Source organism: Eriocheir sinensis, chromosome 4 (assembly GCF_024679095.1).
Source record: "Eriocheir sinensis breed Jianghai 21 chromosome 4, ASM2467909v1, whole genome shotgun sequence".
NCBI classification, from domain to species: Eukaryota; Metazoa; Arthropoda; class Malacostraca; order Decapoda; family Varunidae; genus Eriocheir; species Eriocheir sinensis.
The window spans coordinates 6,248,485-6,258,484 of record NC_066512.1 but is presented as its reverse complement, the minus strand read 5'-3'; the positions used below and the strand labels follow the sequence as shown (position 1 = coordinate 6,258,484).

The following is a 10,000-nucleotide window of genomic DNA, read 5'->3' as shown; positions in this document are numbered from 1 at the left end:
GTCAAACTAATTGTCACTGAGACTCAAACGTGAACAAAACTGTACATAGTTAAAATATTTCATGATTAATTATCTTTACTACCGGGTTCATGATCTACAGTTGCTCAGTAAATAGAGAACACAGGAGTCCTGACTCACCTGTTGCCGCGGCCCAGGTCGTCTCTGGCCTCTGCGGTGAGGTAGTGTTCCGCCAAACTCTCGCGGTCCAGCGCCCCGGATTCCTTCAGGATAATGACGCCTGTCTCGGGGTCCATCTCTAGCCTGAAGGGCGGGGAGGAGTGAGGTGGGGAAAGTCAGGGAGAGAAAAGAAAGAAGTGGGAAGGGCGGGAGGAGGTGGAGCGGGTGGGGAAGGGGTGGGGGCGATTCCAGAAAGGCCAGGGAAAAAGTGGCCAGGACGGAAAATGGACGAGAGGGGCATAACGATTAGCTTAGAAAAGCAGAAATGAAAGCAAAATATGTATTTTAGAAGAAAGCGATAACAGTAGTGGCGTATTGTGTAATAAAATAAAGTACTTAAGATATGCCTTGTCAACACTACGCATACCTCAGCATCTTGCCTGTTTAAGATACTTTTTATTTAAGACTCTCAAGTACACTTCAACATCTTCACAATACTCTAAGGTGCTGCAGCGCCTTGAGTCGCCTATGTGTACGTGTGAATGAGGCATGGGATTCAGGTACACTTCCCTTTCCACCACGTAGAAGGCACCAACTTACAACAGCACTTCACTGCTATTGGAAATGCCAGAAATCCACTCATTAAAAGTTTTAATATTCCAAAGTGTCTAAAGCTTACTCTCATGCATCAGGCTTTTTAGGTTATACAGTATACCTTTTCCCACCATGATTCTGACCACCACCAAACTGCAGCACGCGTGCAGTCAGTAAATCCTTAATCCTTCCCATTGTGATTTTAAAGTTTTACACTTTCTAGAGCCTCTTATGTCCATTCAGTATGTTCTACATGACATCTCTTTCCATCAAGTATTGTATAAGATGATAACTCTGCATCCTTTCAGCGTCATCAGTAAGGCCATACTCCAACTCACTTGTCGGCCAGGGAGCCCCGCAAGTCCGTGTATCTGATGCCATCCGTGCCAAAGTTGCCGCTGTCAGGGTCCCGCGCCTGAATCCTGGCCACCGTCGTCCCCACCTGCGCATCCTCGGGGATAAACATCTGTCGGGGTACACGCCAAGGCAGGACATGTAAGAGTAGGGACTAGGAATTAGACTGTCATGCACGAGGGTTTGGAAAAGGTAGTATGATGACTTAAATTTGGGAGAGAGAGAGAGAGAGAGAGAGAGAGAGAGAGAGAGAGAGAGAGAGAGAGAGAGAGAGAGAGAGAGAGAGAGAGATAGAGATAGAGAGAGAGAGAGAGAGAGAGAGAGAGAGAGAGAGAGAGAGAGAGAGAGAGAGAGAGAGAGAGAGAGAGAGAGAGAGAGAGAGAGAGAGAGAGAGAGAGAGAGAGAGAGAGAGAGAGAGAGAGAGAGAGAAGAGAGAACGAAAAGGTCAAAGAAAAAACAAGGTGAAGAAAAGAAAGAAGGAAGGAAATGAGACAAAGCTCTGAGTAATACAAAGTTTGGATGTCGTCATCTTAAGTAAAAGAACAAGGGGGAGTCATAATGCAACGACATGAATTAAACTGAAGGATTTTTTTTCTCCGGTGAAAGAAGGAAAACTTACGAATTTCCAAGAATGGATGGTTGAGAGAGAGAGAGAGAGAGAGAGAGAGAGAGAGAGAGAGAGAGAGAGAGAGAGAGAGAGAGAGAGAGAGAGAGAGAGAGAGAGAGAGAGAGAGAGAGAGAGAGAGAGAGAGAGAGAGAGAGAGAGAGAGAGAGAGAGAGAGAGAGAGAGAGAGAGAGAGAGAGAGAGGGGAGAGAGTAGAGAGAGAGAGAGCACCGGATTTCCCTTCCGACTTATTTGTTTGTTTACTCATTCATTCTTATTCTTATTCTTATTACTATTGCCATTATTATCATCATCATTAACATTATGATTATTACTATTATCAATACTACTATTATAATATTACTAATTTTATCAGCCAGCACATTCCCGAACACAATAGATGTATAAATAAAAGAAAAGAATCACACTCACACAGTAGTTGATGTGCCTTTTGTACCCCCTACCCCTACACCCACTCCCAGCAAAAGCCGGGTACAGAAGCAATGGACTTTTGGATAAAACAGGATACAATTTATCATAATTATATTTAAATACTGAACGTAATAAAACAAAAGGATCTATTTTTTTTCTATTGAAGATTACTTAAGCCATTTAAGTTTCAGAACAATTTTTATAACATTTGAATGTCTCATGAGGATTATCCTGTCAAAACAGAACAGCATGCATATACTCAGATTCTAAAAACATAGGAAGTTTAGTTTTAAAAAAAAACGAAAGAAAAAATCTGAACATATCGTAGAGACTTCGTAAATAAACCCGATATGATACATTTCAAGTCACTTATAAGTGTATGTTTACTCAATTTCCAGTACATGCGTTAAGGCTTAATCTTAATGACTTTGGGGGGTTTTGAAGCATTGCAAGCAAGAATGACATTTTAGTACATTCAAGTTAATTGTAAGCCGCGTAATACAGAGTAACAAACATTATAATATATTCGAATGGCATTTGAACACACTAAACAAGGGAACATGTAATCGCATCGCGAACTCCTGTACTATCATCAGAAGAAAATAGTCATGGATGATAACCCTGCCACAGACTCACCTCGTACGACTCCTCGCCGAAGATCGGGAAGTTGTCGTTGGTGTCCCGGATGTAAACAGTGACCAGCGCCGAGGACGACTTGGGGTTTTCCGCTACTGTCTCGCGGGCTACCACCGTGAAGTTCACCACTAGAAGACAACACGAGAGGGAGAATGTTTGAGTCCGTGGATATAGTTGTGCTGTTTTTTTTATGGATGAGGTATAGAGGAAATAGTATTTATGGTGATTTTGGTGGTAGTAGTATAGTAGAACGAGTAGTAGTAGTAGTAGTAGTAGTATATATATTTTTTCTTGCCACATACTCTGTAGCTTATATTTTGAGAGATTGTACACATACACACTTGGAAACAGGTACTTGATGGAAGACGTAAATGAATGCATCAGTCAGCTTACTTCCAAAATGACAGATTGGTAGCTGCAAACATTAAAAACTAAACAACTATTCTTTTGTGCTGCCACATTAGCGATAAACTTTTCCCTTTCATCTGCTTTTCAACTTGCCAATTATATCAAACCATAATAAAAATAACAACATAGATAAAGCTCTTCCTATTGTCTCTTTTCACTCTCTGTGGGCGGGCATTGGTATTGGTAATGTGGAAGTGCTGATGGATTCCCCGTCCCGCCACCACCGCCCATCCTGACCTGCTCTTGGACCAGTCAACGTACCTTTGACTTTTTCGAAGTCCAGGAGTGTCGGGTTCCTGACGCGAATAAGGAAGGAGGCAAAGTTGACCCCTTCAGGAGGCGTGACCTCGAACATGCCGCCGTCATCCTCCAGGAACATGCGGAAAGTGCCGTTATTGCCCTGTGGGAGACGAAAACACAGGTTAATTAGGAACATACATGTGAGTACAACCTGGAAAGCCTCAGGAGGGAGCTTTGATAACATTCACACGTACGTAATAATAAAAGAGAAACCAGTAATAAGAAAGTAGGAAGAGTATGGATTTTGTGAAAGTTAGTCTGTGTCATTTATACGAAAAGGTTCAAAAGTAGGTAGAAATTTAAAAGCTAGGGGCACGAAAATCTTCTTTGTTATTTTTTAATAACATCCAAACACACGAGGGAGATGAAAACTAAGAAAAAGGAGAGCTGCTAGTGGGGAAAAGTATGTCGAGTATCAGTTCTCATCTCTCTCTCTCTCTCTCACACACACACACACACACACACACACACGCACACGCACACACACACATACACACACGAGGGAAATGAAAACTAAGAAAAAGAAGAGCTACTAGTGGGAAAACTCTCTCTCTCACACACACACACACACACACACACACCCCCACACACACACGCACACGCACACGCACACACACACATACACACACGAGGGAAATGAAAACTAAGAAAAAGAAGAGCTACTAGTGGGGAAAAGTATGTCGAGTATCAGTTCTCATTTCTTACAGTAATAAGACAAGTGGGTTTTGAGTCAATGAAAAGTGAATTTTCGAATGTCAAAAAGCTTTTAAATCCTCTTTAACTCTAGTCACAAGCATCCATCTACAAGAACGACAAGCAAAACGAACATTAAGCTGATGTGCTATTTAGTGGAGGGTTGAAAGTGCAGCCGAGCGTTATTTTTTTCTTCGTCTTAATGCTGAAGATGAACAGTCAAGCTTGGAGGCGATTATACTCTGCCACTAGCATCTAACAGCAATTTTACACTCTTAACAGTAAGGACACTTCAACGTGCTGGGTAAGCTACACTTTCTAAGCTCTAACATTATCTTTACTGAGGTGAAATGTCCTAATATTCTCTCTCTCTCTCTCTCTCTCTCTCTCTCTCTCTCTCATTCACACTCATACACTCAAACACACACACACACACACACACACACACACACACACATCGAGCAATTATGTGTTGCTCCCCGAGTTGCGGGGCTATTTGAAAATAAGAAATACATATCCCTGAAAGATGATAATAAAACCTTATCTTGACTCGCTGATGTTAAGTGGAATATATTACAAGGATTAAGTATAAGCCATTGATTGTTATTCTACCTCGCTTTCTTCACTAGTGTCTGTTGCTGCGACACAAGGCTTGGGTTGGCCTGCATAGAAGAGATTCATTATGATATCCACTCCTTCTTGAAGAGAAGGTCTTTCTTCCGCCTACTGGTTCATGGCAAGTGTTGCCCACCTCTTGACTTTGTAAGGAAAGCTGTGGCGGCAGAAAAGTCCAAATAGCGTGGTTCCCAGACTAAACGCGTCGCTAGCCGGGGAACACCGATCTCTGCCGGCCACCTCGGGCGAGATCCAAAAGTGAGTTTCATGTGGATGGCGGATCGGCTGCTGAAACACCACCGAGCCAGTGGTTCTGGCAAAGCCAAAGTCGATAATGGTGACTTTGTAAAGGTCAGATGGTGTGCGGCTAATGCAGATCTTGTTTGATTTTAGGTCATTGTGACAGTCCCTTCTTATGCAGCCTGTCCACAGTGGCCAACAACTGAGCGGTCACCCATAGCTTATCCTTCATGGACCACAAGTCCCCTTGTAAGATTTCCTGCAGAATCGTGCTGCCAGCATACTCGGTGATGATCTCTTTGGTGTCGAGGCAGACTCCCACGAGGCGTTGCACGCCAGGAACATTCTGCACACGCAGAAGTGCCTCCAGCTCGCACACCATTTCTTTATGTTTACCACGGAAATGCTTCACCACAAGACGCTATGACGGGTCGGCTGGGTGCCTGACCAAAAAGACGTCTCCATAGGTGCCGCGGCCCAGACATTGGCAGTTCGACGTGTCCTTGGCGCGGCGGACCCAACGCCAGGACACGACAGGGACCTCCTGTGATCGGCACCTCTCACGCAGGCTCGCCGCGACCCTCACGCGACGCTGCGGCCCGGCATTGACGTTGTGCGACATGTCCACGTCACAAACTAAATAGACATCAAACGAAGACGAAAAGAAATCTAAAATTTTAGTCAATATCAACCAGCCTCTTCATCAACAGCTACTTTCACACTCACGCACCCCTAAGAGTCACTCTCTTCATTCATCACCAACACCACACCACCATCACAGCAAGAGCAGAACGTTTACCCCCTGGGAGTGTCGCCACACTGTCACAGGTCACCGACCGAATTCCCTACACCTGAGCACGTAACGAATAAAATTTTTATCAATTAACTAACAATAGCGTTCGGAGACCCCTAACCTCCGCCAAGAACAAGTCAGTCCTAGTTGTGCTTAACGTGCTGACCAACCCTACAGGAAGCAGGGAACTAAGGTCTATTGGTCTGGGATGGACCACCTCTTAATCCTTTCTTATAGCCACAGGAAGCACTCAGGGTTTGGGCCAGACCACCTTTCACTACCTTATGGCCAATCGCAAGCCACCCTAAATCATTTAGTCTGATTTCATAAAATTTATTTGCCAAGTCATTTGATATTGGAGTTTTTCCAAAAGTTAATCAGCTTGAGGTATTCATCTACGCATGTTCTCATATGCAGAGACTATTTTGTTAATTATTTTGGGGGGCAATCTTGATAACAGATAAATCAAACAGACATCGAAAACATTACCTCTTCGAGCTACATTGACAGGGATAATCCCCCCCTCCCCCCCCCCCGAATAAAAAAAAAAAATTCGAAATCGAAGTTATACTGTGACAGGACACAAAACACGGAAGCTAAAAATACATTTATGACGCTATACACTATATGACTAGACAGGAGCGCGAGCCATTCATTAAAGGTCCAGTGCAAGTGCAGCGGCGGCGGTGCTGTGAGGCGACTGAAGGAAGGAGTTGACTTACCTGGTCCATGTCCAGGACAAAGATATGCTCCTTGGAAAGTCAAAGGAAAATTAGAAACGTAATTCTTGACTACCTATTCAACAACAATGGCAGAAAGGCAAGCACCGTGCTAAAAAAATAGTTAGTTCAATTAAAGTTTACTGCAGCTGAACAAGGTAGTTACTCTTAAAATTAAATTCCTTTCTTCGTCAATAACCTTTTCCTCAACAGCTTGCATCTTCCACTTCATTACGACCAAGCTCTTCAAATCAAAGCCCTCTACGCCAAAAAAGAGCAACGCTCATAATTTTATTTGTTATTTTCAAGAGCCAGCACTTCAGTTCCTCCAGCTTAGTAAAGTGGCTTCACCTCCTATTTCGCTTATCCTACTCAAGCCCCTGAAGCAGAAAATTTTAACATTCTTCACCGTCTAGGATATTAAGAACTCCTGAAATACATTTTCTTTAATAAAAAAAAGCCTAGCACTCCTTACTACATCTGTCCTGCATCATCTACTTTCTCAGCGAGAGAGAGAGAGAGAGAGAGAGAGAGAGAGAGAGAGAGAGAGAGAGAGAGAGAGAGAGAGAGAGAGAGAGAGAGAGAGAGAGATAGAGAGAGAGAGAGAGAGAGAGAGAGAGAGAGAGAGAGAGAGAGAGAGAGAGAGAGAGAGAGAGAGAGAGAGAGAGAGAGAGAGAGAGAGAGAGAGAGAGAGAGAGAGAGAGAGAGAGAGAGAGAGAGAGAGAGAGAGAGAGAGAGAGAGAGAGAGAGAGAGAGAGAGAGAGAGAGAGAGAGAGAGAGAGAGAGAGAGAGAGAGAGAGAGAGAGAGAGAGAGAGAGAGAGAGAGAGAGAGAGAGAGAGAGAGAGAGAGAGAGAGAGAGAAAACATAAGGATTAATAAAAGACGAAGAAAAAGAAGTGACACTAAATAAAGCACAACAACGTATGATGGGTCACGTAGAGACAAAATCCAGCACGAAGAAACGACGGTAAAGAAGACAAGTCGACAAGTCACACTGATAAGGAAAGACTGCAGGAAGGAGGAAGTGGAAGAGACGAAAGCAACACAACTACAGAATGAAGCAAGAAGGCGAGATTTGGGAAGTAAATAAGAGACAGACGTCACATAGGAAGAGGGGAAGAGGGAAGTATGAGGAGCAACACAAACAGGCAGGAAACAGAGCATGGAGATAGAAACGAAGAGAATAAAGTCACACATCCACAGAAGACATCAAGAAGTAGGAAAAAAAAGGGGAAGGGATGGAAAAAAACTCACACACTCACAAATCACTGAAAACAGGATGGAAAATGGAAGCAGGATAAGGGAGAGGAGGAAAAAAAGTAACTCAATGACAAGACTTCACTATTATGGATGGAAGGAAAATATGAAGTCACAAAATCACGAAAGACAGAGGACATAGGAAGGAGGGAGAGAGGAGTAAGGTAAAGAAGTAGGATTAAGACGACCAGACACACCTGAGGACGCGTAACTCACCTGGTCGTGGTCGTACACTTCGGGGATGGCGTCGCCCAGCAGGTTGACGGGACTGTTGTACTGTGCGCCCTCCGCCACCTCCCCGACGTAGTGCGCGGCCTTGAAGGTGGGCGTCTCGTCGTTCACGTCCTCCAGCAGAACTGTCACCTCCGTCACCATGGTGGGCGGCGGTGACACCACCTCGCTCGCCTCCTCCGCCTGGCACACACACACACACACACACACACACACACACACACACACACACACACACACACACACACGGGTAAAAACAAAAAAAACGTGTCAATAAAGAGAACATACTATTTATTTTCTGAGTATTAATTTAAACGAGGTGTTTATATTATGCGGGTACTACTTCAAATGAGATGATTCAACAGGTCTTTATCTCTCTATGTCTACACCTAAAATAATACGTTCTAATAATTCTTCTCGGTCTACCTATCATTTACTTGTGTTTGCACGCACTCTTCTATCTCAAACCCCTGCAGTGTTCTGTGTGTCTGTCTACCATCTCATCACTTTCAATACCTTTCCACACCCAGCAGAGAGTCCCAGTAATCCTGCCCTTGTGTCTCCCTCCCTTCAGCTACTATGACAAGGTCCAAATGCTTTACTTCTCACCGCCTGATTACCTGTATTTCACTTAAGATGCCCTAATACTCACAAAATGGTTTACTTGATGAAATAGATCTGCCATTACTCTTTATCTTCTGCGTTCCCTTTCACTTCTCCTCTCTACCACTTACCTGTATTTTGATGATGAAGGCACCATTGTTAGACAACGGACTCTCCCTGTCGAGCGGCTTCCTCACGTACAGCACGCCGGAGTTAGGGTCCAGGTGGAAGAGGCCCTTGTCTCCTTCCAGTATGGAGTAAGTGATGCGGTTGTTCACTCCCCGGTCACCGTCAACGGCCTTGACTGCTCCGCCACCACGTGAGTTAGAGAGAGAGGGAGGAGGAGGAACAAGGAGGAATATTATCAGTAACGTGTGTGTGTGTGTGTGTGTGTGTGTGTGTGTGTGTGTGTGTGTGTGTGTGTGTGTGTGTATGTTATATTGTGCTGTGTTGTGTTGTGTTTTGTGTGTGTGTGAGGAGGGTTGGAGATTAACGTATTGTTTACAATGTGTGGTGGTGGTGAGGGATATAATGGTGATGAGGTGGAGGAAGGGAGAGTGGCGCATGATGATGCTGATAATTGAGATAATGATGATGAAAAAGAGAAGGGCAAAGATGAAAAGTAGATGATAATGATGATGGTGATGATGATGATGATGATGATGATGATGATAATGATGATGACGAGGAGGAGGAGGAGGAGGAGGGAGGAGGAGGAGGAGGAGGAGGAGGAAGAGGGAGGAGGAGGAGGAGGAGGAGGAGGAGGAGGAGGAGGAGGAGGAGGAGGAGGAGGAGGAGGAGGAGGAGGAGGAGGAGGAGGAGGAGGAGTAGGAGGAGGAGGAGTAGGAGGAGGAGGAGGAGGAGGAAGAAGAGAAGGAGGAGGAGGAGGAGGAGGAAGAGGAGGAGGAGGAGGAGGAGGAGGAAGGGGAGGAGGAGGAGGAGGAAGGGGAGGACAACTGACAACAATGCAATGCAATGCGGTGCAGCGCCAGCTCAGCCTTTCCACTTCTTTTTTAGTGTATATTGTTTTCGTTAAGTTTAGTGTATAGCGTTCCTGTGTATAGTTTATGGTGTATTATTGTATTTTTTTAGTGTATTTCTAGTGAATCACCATTGGCGTCCATTTTTTCCTACTGTGGTTTCATATTTTTGGTATATCATTAGCCTGCTTCATGTCTTGAACTTTGGTGACTAAGCAACCAACCCGAAACACTCACCCTCCAGCACGCCGGAGTTCACAGGGATGTCCTCAGGGATGCGGGTGACGGGCGGCGCGTGGATGAACTGCGGGGGCTGATCCTCCACGTCCCCCACCCGCACCACCAGGGCCGCCGTCGCCGTGTTCACTTGTCCACTGATGGCCCGGTCCACAGCCAACACCTGAGGGGTCGAACCAAGGCTCAT

At 44.8% G+C, this 10,000-nt stretch overlaps 1 protein-coding gene across 9 annotated transcripts in view; it reads right to left on the bottom strand.

Annotated features, from left to right (window-relative positions):
- The window catches only part of LOC127008130 (cadherin-23-like), a 303,940-nt gene that overhangs the window by 66,666 nt on the left and 227,274 nt on the right, over positions 1–10,000 (bottom strand). For all 9 annotated transcript variants that reach the window (XM_050879813.1, XM_050879779.1, XM_050879789.1 and 6 more), the window contains 7 exons: positions 9,814–9,976; positions 8,728–8,900; positions 7,979–8,176; positions 3,407–3,545; positions 2,738–2,865; positions 1,050–1,177; positions 139–261 (listed from right to left, as the gene is read on the bottom strand). In XM_050879813.1, the coding sequence (XP_050735770.1) occupies positions 139–261; positions 1,050–1,177; positions 2,738–2,865; positions 3,407–3,545; positions 7,979–8,176; positions 8,728–8,900; positions 9,814–9,976 (1,052 nt within the window). The remainder of the gene's footprint in view (positions 1–138; positions 262–1,049; positions 1,178–2,737; positions 2,866–3,406; positions 3,546–7,978; positions 8,177–8,727; positions 8,901–9,813; positions 9,977–10,000) is intronic.